General features: G+C 42.3%; 1 protein-coding gene and 1 long non-coding RNA gene across 2 annotated transcripts in view; one reads left to right on the top strand and one right to left on the bottom strand.

Annotated features, from left to right (window-relative positions):
- Positions 1 to 926: 926 nt before the first annotated feature.
- On the bottom strand, positions 927 to 1,509 carry LOC143981915 (FMR1-interacting protein NUFIP1-like). The gene has a single exon (XM_077480163.1). The coding sequence runs from the start codon at positions 1,491 to 1,493 to the stop codon at positions 927 to 929; it is 567 nt and encodes a 188-aa protein (XP_077336289.1). The 5' UTR covers positions 1,494 to 1,509.
- A 3,635-nt stretch (positions 1,510 to 5,144) lies between these two features.
- The window catches only part of LOC143981916 (uncharacterized), a 34,408-nt gene continuing 20,902 nt past the window's right edge, over positions 5,145 to 18,650 (top strand). Inside the window, exon 1 of the long non-coding RNA XR_013274378.1 lies at positions 5,145 to 5,337. This is a non-coding gene — a long non-coding RNA (uncharacterized LOC143981916). The remainder of the gene's footprint in view (positions 5,338 to 18,650) is intronic.

Raw genomic sequence — 18,650 nt, 5'->3', positions numbered from 1 at the left:
TGACCCGAGCAAACTAGCATCCTTGGGCAAAGTCTTGCTAACAGTGACAGGGGTTTCCACCCAAGGTGATGTATTCCCCAAGTTTATGGCTAGCCAGCCAGATCCGTTACACACTGAGGGAAGATGTGAGACCATAGCGGACTCACGAATGCTCACATTGGGACAAGAAAGCTCAAAAATATAATAAATGAAAAAATGGTAAACTTTATTATAAAATTCAAGCAAACATCTTAAACAATAAAGAGAGACTCCACAGGTGAATCGCCCATCAACAATATGAGAATTTACAGTGGTGGGATTTAGCATTTCTACAAAAATATTTAGAACTGGGCATTACCCCTAGGGGTCTTCGGATCAAGAAACAATGTAGCTTCTTGGACGAAGATCTCTCAAAAGAATGGCAGATGATCTCGGAATTTTGTACAACAAAATGGATCAACTTTTAGTACAACGGGAACGAAAACTCAGATTGGCAGAAGAACAAGTTAAGGCGAGAGAACAGGTCATTCAGGACTTTAGTTCATCCTGCCTTTTCACAAAATGGATGGAAGTGCAGGATAAAAATATTAAAAAAGATGAAGATGTCATGATTTGTAAAAAAAACTAACAAATTAGACAGAGACATCATGGATTATAGATCTGGCCATATTTTTGAATGGAAAAAGAGGATTGCAACCTCCCCAACAAATCACATCCAGTCCCAATCGGGGAAGAAGATCCCTTTTGAAGACGATCGAGCTATCACGAACCAAAAAAGAGAGGCCCCATATAATGCCTCTAAAAATAGAATCAAAAATAATAAGAGCAATAGAACTAGTGGAGAAAAGAATTCTACCACCACTAATGAATGAATGAATGAAATACTTATATAGCGCACAATGCGAACTGAATCGCCTCTAGGCGCTGTGGCGAGCTTTGATCATCTGCTAATCTTTCTGGAGCTGATGTTTTCGTGCAATGTTCTGCAATGTCGGGTAGTTTTTTCTTCTCTCTTCTCTCCACTTGGCGATCTCTTCTGCTGTGTCAAGCTTAATTCGCTTTGCTCCAGGTCCATGCATGTTTTTCCAGTGAAATTGTACCAGCTTCTCATGTGCGTTGAAACTGCAGCCTGCTTCCCGGCACTTTACATGTTGCGAGATATGTTCATTATACTTTTCTTGATTGCAAAAGCCTCTGTCACATGTATCACAGTAATGTGTGTAAACTGGTTCTTTTTTCTGTTTTCTCTTCTGCCCTTTGTTTCCATAACAACCATTTCCAGATTGCACGTGGCTTCCATGATGACCATACTGCTTAGTCCCACCTCGAGGCAGACCGGGGAAATACCCGGGCGGGGGACCCCACTGACTCCATCCTCCATACCAGGGGCTCTGGGGAGAAGCAGGCGGCCAGTGTCCATAGACCTGTGCCGGTGTCGGAGGCCCGGAGTCTGGAGGAGATGAGAACACCGGAGGACGAAGCACGGGAGCGGGATAGGGAGCACTGTACTCCATGCTTGAAGCATACAGGATGACAAAAAGAACAATAGACCCAAGAGCAGTAGGCTCAAACAACCAAACATTAGCAAACACGGGTACCGGACTGAGGCAGGCATTGCCACTGAACCCCCACAGGGCCTTAATGAACATTCGATCATTCATGAGGCCAAAAAGGGTGTATGTCATACAACTCATACAACAGCTGATCTTCCAACAGGTGATACTCTGCCCAGTATCCCCACAGCCTCCATACGTTCAACCGAGCAACTCGAGGCACACAATTGCACATTACCCATTTTCTCCATAACCACATCGAACAAATATTGTCCCCTAGCAAAAGATTTAGATAAGTACATTAAAGAAGGGGCCCGCCCAAAATCTGGGGAGATGACATGTATCCATAAGGAAACTAAGACAAAAAAAAGAGTACCATAGAGATACCCTCCAACCTGGAGGAAGGTTTTTTAGTCTTATCTCCAAAGGGAGTTACGTTTGCGAAAGGAAAACGAAAACTAGAAGAGGCCACAGAGGAGGGTGAAAATACAAGGCAAAACGAAAAGGAACAGGTAGAGATTCAACAGAAGATGACACTATAACATTTTTCAATCTATCATCCCATACATTGACCCCATATGAATTGTCCTTATTGAAAAAAGGTTTGAGTTTTTCTCCATCCACCGGGCCAAATAAATTTAAAGATCTGAACAAATGTGTTCGGTCCCTTACCCTAAAAAGACACTATGCCAAAATCATTACCAACACAAACAAAAAAGGTGATTTTACATCAGAAGTTAGCGAAGTACATACAACCACAACCTCCCAGGATGATATTCTAAAAATCTTGGAAGATTTGTGGAGTGAAAGTAATATAGTTAGTCAGACATAGTATCCCTTTGTGGGGCCAGCAGTGGCACACGCAAATCTGAAACCATTGTCTACTTTAAATCCCACCCAATCAAAGGGACCATACATAGAAACCTTTTATCAAGCTGTTTACAAAGAACTCATAGAGTTATGTAACACCACCAATAATAAGAAACAGGCCAATTTAAATAAATTAGAACAACAGGCCCTCACAGACCTCACCACCAACAAAGATATTATAATTAAACAAGCTGATAAAGGGGGAAGTTTGGTGATACAGGACATGGGCGATCATCTTAGTGAAGCCCATTGTCTGCTGTTAGATGCGACAGCATATCAAAAACTAACCACTGACCCCCTTCATACATATCAGCGCGATCTAACTGTCATGATTGAGAAAGCCTACAAGGATGGAGTGCTGAATTCGAAAGAAAAGGGTTTCCTTCTTCCAAAAGTATGCAGCACTCCATATTTTTACCACCTTCCCAAGGTCCATAAGTCCTTGATTAATCCGTCAGGAAGACCTATTGTGGCAAGCATCAATGGTTTTACCAGTGGATTATCGGCTTATATAGACCATATTCTACAGCCTCTTGTTCTACAACTTCCTTCATATATCAAAGACTCAGGTCACGTGATTGAAATTATGGAAAATTATAGATGGTCTGATGATTACATGTGGGCCTCGTTAGATGTCAATTCCCTCTATACCTCCATACCCCATGAGGTCGAGCTTGCCTCAGTACAACATTTTCTAAGCACAAATGAAGATATGAACTCGAAACAGACAGAATTCCTACTATTAAGTATAGTTTTGTCTGAGACACAATTATTTCACTTTTTTAGACCAATTCTATCTTCAGCTCCAAGGCACAGCCATGGGAGCCAGTTTCGCTCCAGTGTATGCAAATCTCACCATGGGTTTTTGGGAATAAAAAAAGATCTCGAGGAACAACCCCTACTCTGAGTTCATCATTTTCTATGGTCGCTACATAGAGGACATTCTGCTCATCTGGAGTGGTGGAGTTGAGCTATTTTCCTCCTTTGTCACCTATTGTAATGACAATAGCATGGGTCTATCTTTTACATCCGTCATAGACCAGAATCGGTTGGTCTTTTTGTACCTTGTCCTATCTCATGATAAGCAGAATGTTACCACCAGCAACCATACCAATCCCACGTCTGGCAATTCCTACCTCCACTACAAGAGTTGCCACCACCCAGTATGGAAGAACAATATCTCTAGTGGCCAATTGCAAAGGTTACATAGAAATTGCACTTTGACCAAGGACTATATACAACAAGGTCAATACATGATAAAAAATTTTAGGGAAAAAGGGTATCCTGAGGACCTAATTACACAGGCCTTCACAAAACATAGAATCAAGCATTCTCCTACTAAAAAGCCTTCCAAGAAGTCCACAAGCAAGATGACCACAGTCAGGTTTGTCTCCACTTTCAACACATAATACAAGCACATATCCAAAATAAGCTCGATCCAATTCTAGCGCCATCTCTCCCGTTTAAACCTCAAATTACTTTTAGACGATCCCGCACAATAAAAAATATAATTGCTCCCAGCAAACTAACTAAATCCAATAAGAATCACAATAAAACATTTCATGACATCAGGATGTATTTTGATAACAGACACGGGATCTTTCAATGTCGCAAAAGGGGTTGCTTAACCTGCCAATCCATTCCAAATGGTCAGTCCACTATTACTACACCCAAGGGCAAAACCTTTGAAATAAAACAATTTATCACGTGCTCCACGGAGTACGTAAATTATGTTTTATGCTGTACTTGCGGTCTCCTCTATGTAGGTCGCACTATATGGGCCTTGCGAGTTAGAGTGGGAGAACATTGTCACTTGACAAAAAAGGGCTGCATTAAACATAGCATTCTGCGCCATTTTCGTCAGTTTCACAATAGAGACTTCAAGAAAATGGAGGTGTTAGCGATTGAGGCCATCCCAAAGGGGACCCTGACGGACAACGAAAGGTTTTCCCTCCTTTGACGGAGGGAAAATTTTTGGGTATACCTGATGGGTTCCCTTTCGCCGGATGGCCTCAATGAAGAAAACAATGTTTTAAATATAACCAAGTGACAGCGGTTATCTAGATACAATGCAATTCACTTCCACCGATCTGAATTTTAACCTCACAGAGTATCCCGTTCATCAGAAAATAGGACTGACTACCGGAGGTCCGTTATTGTCCTCGAGATTAATATGAACCCATTATGGCATTGTCCCCAAAATGAGCTCCACACAATACGTACATACAATTTTTTTTTTTCAATTTCTTAATCAATTTTTTTATCAATTATTTTCATTGTTTATTTATCATAACTCATTTCCATCTTTATTTTCATTTTTATTTTCATATTTATTTTATTCTATTTCATCATTATTTATTCACTATCATATTTTTATTAATTTTTACATTCCCCTTTTATTTTCATTGGTATAATTTTTTTCCCTAATTTTATTCCATTATTATCACCAGCATATGTTTCCACTACCTTTATACTAATGCAATCCTTAGCAGATTATTCATGTATTAGGTTTTCCCTCTTCACTCACATAAAGTATACACAACAAACTTCAGTTACCTAGAAGGGGTTAATTTGATCTAGTCCTCTTTTCCCGCCCTGTTGTTACACCCAATGCCTTTTATTTCCCAGTTGCCATATGCCGCTCCAGCTTTGAGAAAGCGCATGCATGCGGAACATGTAAACTGATAGTCGGCATGGCAACCCCCTCCAGCACGAAGCTGTCTATGTAGTGATTGGCCGCACAGGCTGGCGGCGTCACGCGCAGGCTCGAGCATTGTGCTCCTCATTCGGAGCTAGCATCATCTTGTGTCCCCCAGCTGGACTCCATCCCCCGGCATGCACCACACTGCTCATTCAGAGCCCAAACCACCAGATTGACACGCTCGAGCAGGACACAGAGTGGCAGCGATCTGTCTCCTCCCTCTCTCCACTGACAGTGAGTGTTTCTAGGAACAGAGTTCCTTTCATCTGCATTTTATGAATTGTTTTTCCATCAAGCCCCGCTGAACCTCCCTCTCTAGATGAGGACATTATGTGATTATCAACTTCCTGACCCTCAGTAGGTTGGCGGCAGTGCAGATGTGTTGCTTCACAAACACATACTACAGGCGAGGATTGATTGCTAAAAGTCTGCCTATCCATACTGTGATTTTTTGTTACAATAGACTGACTTTTGCTGTTTAGATCCCAGGAGGGATCAGATGTCATTGTCACGTTTTTTTATATATCTTTCCGTAAATGACTTTTATGTTTTCTCAAACCAAGGTTTCATTAGTGCGCTGTCTCCTGCTGGTTGTTTTTTAATCGCCCATCAAAACCTGTGGGGTCCTTTCTATGACAATACCAAATATACACAGGTAAAATAAATAGCTGTAGAAAAATGTGTAAAAAAGGATCAAAACAGAAAAAAAAAAAACAAGACGTGGTATAAAAACAAAGCTAAACACTGCTATTAAAGATGTGGGGTCATCCCCTCCTATGTTCTCTCCCATCTTCCCTATAGACCCAGCTGAAGCTGAAAATAGATGAATGTGGGCCAGGGAAAAAATGCACACAGTTCTATCAAAAAATGTCCTTTTTGTAAGCCGTATCAGGCTCAATGAACGTGCAATCAGGAATAAGTTCCATAGATTATGGAATATAATATATAAAGTCAGGGATCCAAAAGATCAGATATATGTCCATAGCTGTAACAAATTTACCTGAAAGTGCAAGTATCATCCGCCATCTGGTGGTGCAGTCATAGGGAATAACAGAGACCCAGTGTGTGCCACTAGTGTCACGCTCTTCTTGGTCGAATATACAGCGCTCACTGGTATCCAAAAATGTCCTTTTTGTAAGCCGTATCAGGCCCTTAAAAATACTAAGCAGAGCAAGTTTAAACAAGACCTAGATGATTGGGCTAGTGGGGAGATTTTTAATCTTACACAGGGCAATCATCGCGCCAACGTAGATTTCCGTCTCAGATGGGTACCAAAGCCAGTGCCCCATCCTCTGATAGTGAAGAAGAATCTACAAACTCAGTGTCTTTTTTGGAGAAAGATTTGCTGGAGTTGGAGGACAATCCCCCCACCAAAGGAATTTTAAAGAAGGGCAAAGCAGAAACAACAGGCGGCGAAGGATCGCATGGCAAAGGAAGAAACAAAATACAACAGACGGGAAGCGAGATCCAGAAAGGGAACCACACAATAACCTGAAACCAGAGCCAGCGCCGTTAGGCACTTCCAAGTCTATAGACTACAGAGCTGGTGATCTTAAAATTGTAAATTTATCCAGTTTTCAACTTGAGAAGAGACATTTAACACTTCTCAATAGGGGTCTTTCTTTCTCTCCCTCTGCCAATATGGACCAATTTGAAATCTACAAGGACCTTAACCTGTTCCTTAGAAAGGTCCACTTTAGATCTCTATACATGGGTAAATCTACAAAATCAGATGCTACCCATGAACTCAATATTGAAGTAGCAATTAATCAATTAGAATCCTTATTGGAGGAGGGAGAACCCCCTCCAGCGATGATGAAATGCCTGAGACCCCTGAATGGAGGATAAAGCCACGTATTCGTTCCATGCTGCCCCAATTCAGAAAGAACAAACGACTTGGCATTTTTCTTGATTTGATACAAGAAGACCTTGCCAAAGTGGATTGGGAAGTTGATGCCCCAGGCAACCTTCCCCGGGATGAACATTGTGCACTTAGGGAACTTTGAAAGTCTGCACAAGTGGTCATCAAGCCTAGTGACAAGGTAGGAAACGTGGTATTGTTATCCACAGAGATGTATGAGTTGGAAGTACATCGACTTTTGTCTGATTCTTCTACATATATACGCCTGGACCATAACCCCTTTGGGGAACGGGTCGTACTCATTAATGAGAAATTGCTATGGGCCCTTGAATCTTCCCTTGTTACTAGGAAGGAGTATGAATATCTTAAGGTCATTGACTTTAATGTACCAGTATTTTATATTACACCTAAAATACATAAACAAATAAAAAACTCCCCTGGCAGACCGATTGTGTCTGCCATTAAGGGACCTCTGGAGAAAACTGGCAAGTACATTGATTTCCTCATAAAAGAAATGGTTGAAAGTCTCCCCTCATATGTCCAAGACACAGGGGATGTGCTCAATAAGATCTTGGATCTAGATGTCCCCGTAGGGGCCCTCCTCGTGGAGGTGGACATAGAGTCATTATATACTTCCATTCCCCATGAGTGGGGCATTCTGGCAGTACATCATTTCTTGGAACAACATTTCACCAATATGGGGGCACAAAATGAATTTATTTTGGAACTTTTAGAGATGGCTCTTAAGCACAATTACTTTATGTCCGCAGACCACTATTATCAGCAATTTAGAGGGACGGCCATGGGAGCTCCGTGGGCACCTTCATATGCCTATCTCCATCTAGGATGGTGGGAGGACACCGGGTATGCCTTGTCGATGTACCGCAGCCATGTGCATATCTGGCTGCGGTACATCGATGATGTTTTCATGGTCTGGTGCGGCACCCATTTGGAACTTCTGACATTTATGGAGCAACTTGGGACTAATACACGTAACATTAAATTGACTTATGTGGTAGACCCTGTGATAATTTCCTTCCTTGATCTATCCATTAGAATTGAAGAAGGTAAATTGGTCACCCAAACCTTCTGCAAACAGACTGCGGCCAATACTATGCTCCTTGCCGATAGCCATCATCCGCGTTCCTTGATTTAAGGGATTCCAATAAGCCACTTTCTCAGAATTCGAAGGAACTTCTCTACCCAAGAAGACAATTGCCGTGAATCAGAATCTCAATACCAGCGATTCCGTGAACGGGGATACTCCCATCGCACTTTAAAAAGAGCTAAAATGATCGTCAGAAAGAGATCTAGAGATCTGACCTCTTGGGGACAACTAAGTTTAGGAAAAGCAAGTCTAATGAACCAGTACGATTCATTACCCCCTTTGGGATCCAATGGCCTAAGATACGTGCCATCTTGACCAATCATTGGCACATCCTTACTAGATCCAAAACCCTGAAAACTATAGTGGGAGAGAGACCTCATCTGACAGCCAAACGAGCTAGAAACCTTAAAGATGGTCTTGTTGAGTCTGAGTATAAACGTCCCATCAGTAGAAACTGGCTCACGGAAATGCCAAAGATAAAGGGCATGTTCTCCTGTGGACATTGCGGTACATGTAAATTTGTCGACAGAACTGCCACTTTCCGTGATCTACTAATGAATATGTAACAAAAACTTTCATTAATTGTAGCACTACAAGGGAGCTCTACATTTTGGAGTGCCCCTGTCGTAAACTTTATGTTGGAAAAACCAAACGCCAACTGAGGATACGATTTGCGGAGCACTTAAAAAGTATCCGTCTGGAAGAGGAAACTCCTATAGCACAACACTTCATTGATGTTCATCATGGTAACCCCCAGAGATTAACTGTAAAGGGCTTTTTTGCCCTTAACATATCCCAACGCAGGGAGGACTTCAATACCATTTTATTGAGACATGAAAAGAGATGGATCTTCAGGCTCCAAACTCTGCAGCCACTAGGCCTTAATGCAGAGCTGAGCCTGAAGATCTTTCTGGAAACATAAGTATGAGAATCTGTACTCTTTGCATTTTTCATAGCCCCACAGTTGTGTACACCTGTGTTGGTATGACATAAGAGTTATAATATCTGGCAATATACTTTATTTCCTGTAGATCTTAATCCAGATACTTTTAGTGTACCTATTTGTCTATTTTAACCTTCTATTTTTGACCTCTGGTGGCCTAATATATAATGTATTATTATATATGAGTATAGATTTATCAGTTTGCATCCACTATTAGCTTAATTACAAATTTTGGTTGCAGTATTTTTATCCATCCACAAGATGGCGCAGAATCAAAAATTCACTGTTACAGGGGCACTTCTGTGACTGGTTATTTGACCCTATATTAAGTGACGATTGCCCCTCTGTACCTTGTCCAGTTGAAGTGCCATTTGAGGGCATGAAACGCATTGACCTAGCGTGGTCTAATGCTGCTGTCATCCCCTCCTGTGCACCCCCCCGCATGATCCCCCATCTTTACAGCCGTTTTGGGCATTTGCATAGAGACTTTCTGTTCAGTCCTCACTAGATTGGTGCATTCTCTACTCAGAGCTCCCGCTGCTGGATACCAACGGAGACTCGCTCCTTCTGAGTTCACCTGTGACGTGGATAGACTCAGGATGTGTGATCCATGAGATCCATGCTGCATAACTTTTGTGTGACCTGCAACTGCTCCGCTCCACTCGGAATCTGCTCGTTTGTCTCTGGATGGTGTCTGAGCTAATAGCGGTATCGTTCCGCCAGGATCTCCATTGAAGTCATAGCAGTGAGCATTGTATATTCGACCAAGAAGAGCGCGACACCAGCGGCACACATTGGGTCTCTGTTATCCTATATGACTGCACCACCAGATGATGGACGATACTTGCACTTTCAGGTAAATTTGTTACAGCTACGGACATATGCCTGATCATTTGAATCCCTGACTTTATACATTATATGCCACAATCTATGGAACTTATTCCTGATCGCACGTTCATTGAGCCTGATACGGCTTACAAAAAGGATATTTTTTGATAGAACTGTGTGCATTTTTTGCCTGGCCCAAATTCATCTATTATCAGCTTCGGCTGGGTCTATAGGGAAGGCGGGAGAGAACATAGGAGGGGATGACCCCACATCTTTAATAACAGTATTTAGCATTGTTTTTATACCACGTCTTTTTTTTTTTTGTTCTTTTTTTTAGACATTTTTCTACAGCCATTTATTTCACCTGTGTATATTTGATATTGTCATAGACAGGATCCCACAGGTTTTGATGGGCGATTCACCTGTGGAGTCTCTCTTTATCGTTTAAGATGTTTGCGTGAGAGAGGTTGGAGGCGGCGTCATGACGTAGGAGCCGCTATACGCTGATCTCCCGAGATCCCCACTCTCTCTCCCTCTCACTACGCTCTCGTTGATGCGGGGCTGGGCGTGACTTCCCTGGCCCGCGGAGAGCTCCAGCAACGCCGCGGGATTCGAATCTCGCCGCGGCGGCCTCCGCGATCTAGGCATAGGCGGACAGCTACCTCTCTCTCGGCGAACCGGCGGAGGATCGGATGGATGCTCACCTTTCGATGAGGAAGGCCCTTTGATCGGCAGACAGACAGACAGCTGCATCTGAAATTGGGTGTCAGGAGAGGAGCCGTTTATCCAGGGATCTGTGTCTGCGCATGTCGGCGCTTGGCGGTCGGTCTACGATGACAGCGGTAAGACAAGCGGCCTGAAGGGGAGGGAGGCAGCCCAAAGCTGGAGGTGGTTCAAAGACACTATACCCGATAGGAAGAGTTCTGTCCCCCTGGTTATAGCTCGGGCTTACCTGTGAGTATCTCCCCTCCCTCCCTTTTAATGATATAAGAAGGCTGCCACCTAAGGTCTATCTTTGAAGGACAGTGTCTCTTTGCATATTCTAAATGTGCCGCTGCTATAAATGTGAGTGGAGAGGAGAAGGGGAAGCCATAATAAAAGGAAGAAAAATAATTTGCTTGCTGATGGAAACTCGCTTTAGCTGCCAGACCCCTTCCTTTTTCTAGTTGAAATTACAACTGAACTTTCATGCATATAATTTAAGGATGAAGTGTGCGCTGCTGTGAACAAAGGAGGTTGGATATATTCTGATGCTTGGTTATCTGACGCAAGAGTTTCTTTTGCAGGAAAAACTTATCTAAAACCTCTTCTGGTTGTGTGACCGTGTAGTTTGCCTCCTTTTAACACTTAAAGGACTGAAATGTGAGTGGAGATGAGAAGGAGAGGAGAAGGGGAAGCAATAATAAAAGGAAAAAAAAAAAATATAATTTGCTTGCTGATGGAAATCTGCTGTAGCTGCCAGATCCCTTCCCTTCTCTAGTTGAATACAAAATTACAACTGAATTTGTATGCATACAATTTAAGGATGAAGTGAGCGCTGCGGTAAAAGGAAGAAAAATAATTCGCTGGCTGATGGAAACTCGCTTTAGCTGCCAGACCCCTTCCTTTTTTTTTTTTTTTTTTTTTTTTTTTTTTATACAAAATTACAACTGAACTTTTATCCATATAATCTAAGGATGAAGTGTGCGCTGCGGTGAACATAGGAGGTTGGATATACTCCGACGCTTGGTTATCTGACACAGGAGTTTCTTTTGCAGGAAAAACCTATCTAAAGCCATAATAAAAGGAAGAAAAACAATTTGCTTGCTGATGGAAACTCGCTTTAGCTGCCAGACCCCTTCCTTTTTCTAGTTGAAATTACATCTGAACTTTTATGCATATAATTTAAGGATGAAGTGTGCGCTGCTGTGAACAAAGGAGGTTGGATATATTCTGATGCTTGGTTATCTGACGCAAGAGTTTCTTTTGCAGGAAAAACTTATCTAAAACCTCTTCTGGCTGTGGGTCCGAGTAGTTTGCCTCTATTTAACAGTTAAAGGACTGGATACATGTTTTTCGTCTTTTTTTGATTTTGGGGTGGGAGAACTTGTTATCAAAGAAAGACCCACTTAAAAACCTTTTCTGGCTGTGTGACGGTTTTGACTGTTTTTGATTGTCTCCATGTAATAGCTGTAGGACCGGACATATCTTTGTTTTTTGGTTTTATTTTTTTTTTTATTTTTTTTTTGTGTCTTTTTGGGGGGGAAAAGCTGCTATCAAAGTAAGATGAATTCAGCTTAACAGCTGTAATAATATCACTATCAACAACTTCTCACCGTATAGCCTATTACATTTTCGGTATACCATTAACAGCATGGTCCTTGATAGAGGATCTTTCCACGGCATGGAAAGCAGCTGAACTAGGTCCCATCCCCCCCTCCCTTTTTGTCTTTTTTCTTTTTTTTAGAATAAGGCAGCCGTTGATACTGTTATTCTTGATTTAATTGTATCTTATGACGGGTGATCTTGGGCCTTTGGGGGATCTTTAGTGGTTCGGACGCAGGTATACTGGATTAGGTTGAAGGTAGGAGGGAAGAGTGGGAAGTGGGGCTGATAGTAAAAAGGAATATCTGGCGAGCGTTAGATAAAGGGAGGAGGGTCTCCAACCCTGTCAAAATGAGGGGAAAGACAAGTAAAGTAAACAAGACAGTCACCCCGGCTACAAGTCCGGTCGGGATCCAAAAATATTTAGCTGCAAACTCTAGTATAAGAGAGGATGAAGGGACTGACAGCCCCAGAACAGATAAATCTATTCGCCCAGGCCCAAGTAGACAGAGGGGGGAAGAGGGAAGGGGGGTAAAAAATACCACGAGTAAGTCAAGCGAGATTAAAAAAAAAAGCGGGGTAAATTTACAGAATGTAGAAATAGACCAGAATAATTCCCGAGGGGAGGGGGAGGTGGTTAACAGGGAGACAGAAGAAATGATTCCGGATAGCCATAGAGAAACCCTCCAACCCCCACAAATCAGGGAGATGCTCTCTGAGATGTTCTCGAGAATGGAGATCTCCCTAAGGGCAGATATCGCAACAATAAGAAGTGATATAGGTTTGGTATTGGGGAGAGTTGAGGAGTTAGAAAACAGAGTTGAGTCTCAAGAGATTAAGATGGAGGGAATCTTAGAGCAGATAACAGCTCTCCGGAAATCAAATAGAGCAATTAGATATAAGCTGGAGGACCAAGAAAATAGAAGTAGGAGAAAGAATATACGGATAAAAGGTCTCCCCGAGTCATATGGTGGGTCGGCTCTGGGCGAGATAGCTCAACAGATTTTTAACCCTTTATTAGATAAGGAAGTCACAGCCCCTTTGAAAATTGATAGAATACATAGAATGACTCTACCCCGGGGGATTAGAACAGAAGCACCTCGAGACGTTATAGTGAGATTTCACAATGTAGTAGAAAAAATGCAGGTAATGAGAAGAGGGAGAACACAGTCTGGGGTGGTCCATGAGGGCACGGAACTGCAGATCTACCCTGATTTAGCGGGTGAGACATTGGGAAGGAGGAGATGCTTAAAACCACTTACTGAACTGCTGAGAGCGGCGGACATCCCATATCAATGGGGATTTCCTGCATGCCTCATAGGAAAGAAAGAGGGACGATCTGCAGTTCTGCGCTACCCTGAAGACCTCCCAGAATTTTGTGAACAGTTAGGTATAATCCCTGCCCCTCAGATAGAATGGAGTAGTGAAGATGTATTAGGGGCGGAAGGGAATAGTACCCGGGGGAGGAAAGGGCAGGGCCGACCAATCAGGGGGAGTCGAAAGTAGATTACTGGAATTGAGCTGAACTGATGAATTTGCACTGAGAGTTGAGGGGTGAGGGGGGGGAATTGGGGGGAGGGAGGGAGGGTAGGCGAGAGGAGTCTTGGGCAGTTTAAGGTTCAAGCTCCAGGGATACTATGGGGGTGAGGCGAACACAAACAGCGGCCCACCAATGCCATAGGCTTAACGGGAAGGGGGGTGTCCTACCCAGTCTCACGAGACGTTCCGTTATAGGACAAAGGGGGTTCTGGGAGGGGAGATGGAGGGAGGGAGGGAAAGGGAGGGGGGTGGTTTTCGGTTGCTTTTTTGGGCTCTCACTCGGTCCTCCCATGGGACTAGCAGGTACGGGCACCACTGGATCCACTAGACGCTTAGGAGGAAAGGAAAAAAGAAAGAAGAAAGGGAAAGAAAGAAGGGAAGGAAAGAAAAGGAAAAAAAAAAAGAGAAAAAAATAGGGAGGGGAATTATCCCAGTAGAGAGGTATGGTAGTCCTTAATGTTGTTACGTATAATGTAAGGGGTTTAAATTCAAAAAGGAAAAGATTCCGGGTAAATGACGAACTGCAATATATGGACGCAAATATAGTGTGTTTGCAGGAGACGCATATAACATGCACTTCTGGGGTTAGACTGAATTCGGCCAATTACCCGGTGTGGTTCTACGGGGATTCCCCATCCCCCTTCTCGAGAGGGGTTGCAATAGGGTTCAGTAGAACAATAAGATTTAACCTAGAAGAGCGACTGGTGGATCCGGAGGGTCGTTACCTATGCCTAAAAGGTATGCTGTTTAATTCTAAATGTACAATTGTTAATATCTATGCCCCAAACAAGAATACGGGTCGATTCGTGAAGAAAGTTTTGAATAAAATAGAAGATTTTAAAGAAGGGAAATTAATTTTGGCAGGTGATTTCAATTGGAGCATGAACCCCAAAATAGATACTACAGGGGTGGGGCCTAGGATATCTGAACATAAACTGAGGTCATTTTCAAGAGTATTAACTGCATACCAATTATATGATACTTGGAGAACACTGCACCCTAAAGATAGGGATTATACATGTTTTTCCTCGGTCCATGGTTCCTTTTCCCGTATAGATTATATCTTCCTGGAGCATTCATTTTTAAGGGCACTTAAGAAGGCTGAAATAAAGATAAGAACTGTTTCAGATCATGCTCCTGTGCTGATTCAGTTGGAGATCGGGGGGGACCATGGACCGAGGACGAATTGGAGACTGAATGAATCTCTATTACAGGACAAAGATACAGCAGAAAGGATTGAGCAGGAGATTATACAATTCTTTAGTCTGAATGACATCCCGGAAACATCTAGCCCTGTATTATGGGAAGCGCACAAGGCAGTTATAAGAGGCATATTAATAGGGATTGGTGCAGGGAAAAAGAGAGAGAGGGAGAAGAAGAAATCCCTATTATACGAGGAAATTCAGAGATTGGAACAGTTGGGGAGACCATGGGGGCTTCAGGACACCCAAGATTTAATAACAAAAAAACGTGAGTTAGATGATTGCTTAGAGCAGAATAGGAGATCGATCTATCATATTTTGGGAAGAGAAAGGTACCAATGGGGGAATAAATCAGGTAAATGGCTGGCTAGGAGGGTGAAGGAAAAGAAAAATAGAACTTTCATTCCAAACGTAAGAAATGCTGCGGGGGACTTACAAAATATGCCAGACGATATTGTTAACACATTCTTCACATATTATCAGGGCCTATATAATATCGGGCAACAGGATAAGGGTGAGAATCAAGTAGAGGAGGGAATAAAGGAATATCTGAATCAGTTAGATATCCCCAGGGCCAGGCAATTAGAAATGGAAGCATTAGAAACCCCAATAACAAGGGCGGAGGTTGAGAGGGCGATCAAAAATACAGCTAAAGGAGGGTGCCCGGGGCCCGATGGTTTCCCGATCTCCTACTATAAACAATTCCAAAAACAGCTAGTCCCAAGATTATGCGACTATTTTAATGCAGTGGGGAAGGGTCAAGCATTTCGTGAAGAAACACTTCTGACACATGTGGTCCTGATCTTAAAAGAGGGAAAAGACCCGGCGGCAGTAGAAAGCTATAGGCCAATTTCTTTATTAAATTCAGACATTAAATTGTTTGCAAAAATTATTGCAGAGAGATTGGGACCACATGTGCCAGAATGGATATTGCAGGATCAGGTTGGATTTATTGAGGGGAGAGAGGGTCGGGATAACACATTAAAGACCATTATGTTATGCCAAGAAGCGGTAAGACGGGGCACCCCTGCGGTGCTCATGTCAATAGACGCGGAAAAGGCATTTGACCGAGTGGGGTGGAGGTTCTTGTTTGAGGTTCTGGAAAGGTATGGAGTGGGGGACCGTATGAGGGGTTGGGTAGACGCCCTTTATACCCACCCTAAAGCTAGAATAAGAATAAACGGGGCCCTGTCCTGCCCCCTTGAGTTATTCAATGGGACAAGACAGGGCTGCCCGCTATCCCCATTATTATTTATACTGTCACTAGAACCTCTGTTGAGGGCCATTAGGATAAATTCAAACATTTATGGGATAAGGGCTGCTGACAGGGAGTTCAAGGTTGCGGCGTTTGCCGACGACCTTTTGCTCTATATTTCCAACCCTGGGTCTTCCATACCAGCACTAATGGAAGAACTATCAAGTTATGGGAAGGTCTCTAACTTCAAGGTTAATACATCTAAATCCGAAATTCTGAATCTGAATATTTCTATAACAGAGCAGAGCCGTCTTCGGTCTAAATTCCCCTTTAGATGGTGTGGGAGGGAATTGGTCTACTTGGGAATAAGGCTGACAGCAGAGGTGAGTGATCTGTTTGAGGCCAATTATATACCCTTATTAAATAAAATTAAACAGAATTTGGAAAGGTGTCAATATAAAGCTCTATCATGGACAGGTAGAATAAACGTAGTTAAAATGTTTATTTTACCAATCTTTTCCTATACATGCCAAATGATCCCAATAGTGTTACCACAGGTTTATTTAAATAAATTAAAAATCTTGATTAACAGATTTATATGGAAAAAAAAAGCGGCAAGGGTGGCTCGGAATACCCTGATCAGAAGTAAAGAAAGGGGAGGGTTGGCAATGCCGGATCTCCAAAAGTATTATGAGGCTATAGCAATCTCTCGAATACCGGACTGGATTTATAATAAAAAGGGTAAGGACTGGGCTGAATTAGAAATTAAGTTAAGTAGAAGGGATTTAGGGGAAATAGTATGGATACCTGCAAAACACAGAGAATTAGGCCCTAACACAAGCACACTCACAAAAAATTTATTTCAGATATGGGACACAATAAACAAACGACATAACTGGGAACACAACTCACCACTAATGCCACTACTGGACACTAAATTCTTTATCCCAGGTCAAGAGGAATATTTATATTATAGTAGCTGGGTTAAGAAAGATAATATTAAAATACAGGAGGTGATGGAAGGTAATAGGATGTGCACATATGAAGAAATTATAGGGAAATGGGGACATAAACCATTAGACAAATGGAGATATTTTCAATTATATTATTTTATTCAGTCTTTACCACAGCCACTACGGGGTATGGAACAACTTAGACCGTTGGAGAAGCTATTAGTGAACCGACAGTGCCTTCAAAAAAGAATCTCAAAATTTTATAAAATTCTAATAGAAAGAATAGAGCAAAATTACCCTCCCTATTTAGAAAAATGGGAAAACGAAATCGGGTCCTTAGGTGATGATGGCCATAGAAATAGGATAATTAGACGAACCTACTCGGTTACCGTAGATTCGCAAACACGAGAGATGTCCTATAAACTTTTAACAAGATGGTACATAACCCCACAACAAGGAAATAAAATATGCAGTGCGACCCCCCGGCTATGCTGGAGAGGCTGCATGGGGGAGGGGTCTTTTGCCCACATATGGTGGCTGTGCCCTAGGATACAGATATTTTGGGATAAAGTAATAGAAACTATTTTTGAAATAACAGGGGAAAGGATTAGGAGGGATCCATGGGTATGTTTGTTTCATGATATAGAAAAAGGAGAGAAGGAGTATGCGTATTCCTTGATACCCTCTTTATTAAATGCTGCTAAATCATTGATACCGCTTAGATGGAAAAGAGCTGACCCGCCCTCAATGAGGGAGTGGGCAGATAGGTTAGAAAAGACTCGAATCATAGAAGAGTCAATGTACAAACTGGATAACTTGGAGGAAAGGTACCAAAATAAATGGCGTCTTTGGGTATTGTTTGGTAAAACTGAAAGCTATCTGAAGAGGATTGAAAGCTAGTTAAAAGGAGTCCCATGGAGTAGGATCGAGTGAGGGAGGGGTGGGAAGGGGGGGGGGGGGAGGGAATAGGAAGATAACCTGTATAAGAAATGATGTTGTATTTAATATGTGAAATAGTTTATATATGAATCGTGGTTTTTTGTAAATTTTGGAAAATCCTATAAATAAAGAATTAAAAAAAAAGATGTTTGCGTGAATTTTCTAATAAAGTTTACCATTTTTTCATTTATTATATTTTTGAGCTTTCTTGTGTCCGCTATGGTCTCACATTCTCCCTCATTGTTTGCTTCTATAATACGTTTTTGCTCCTGGGAAGGAAGCCCATCATATTGACGGAATTATCCTTTAAATTGAATTAGATCTTTGAGTGGATTCAAGTGCTTTCTTTTATTATTTATTATGTTACAGGCTGGGTTCACACTGCTGCGGTGTACGAGATCGGATGTGATTTGCACCACACTGCAAATCACATGCGATCTCTGTGCGATGCGATTTCAGCCATACAGATAGTATGGCTGAATTCGCATCGCATCCGGCCCAAACTCGTACAGGACCCTTTTTTTGGTCCGCATCAGAATGGGATCACAAGGGGGTTCACACCATGCAATCCGATTCCTGTCTGAGTTTGCAGATCGCACTGCAATATGCAAACTGATTTGGAGGTGTCATTAACTTTTCACTGACACTCCCAGCAGTTCGCATAGGGCAGTGTGA

This window comes from Lithobates pipiens, unplaced genomic scaffold (assembly GCF_037356315.1).
Source record: "Lithobates pipiens isolate NorthernLeopardFrog02 unplaced genomic scaffold, aLitPip1_a1.2 Scaffold_16, whole genome shotgun sequence".
NCBI lineage: Eukaryota > Metazoa > Chordata > Amphibia > Anura > Ranidae > Lithobates > Lithobates pipiens.
Note: the sequence above shows the minus strand (reverse complement) of the source record. Positions and strands in the feature narration are given on the sequence as shown.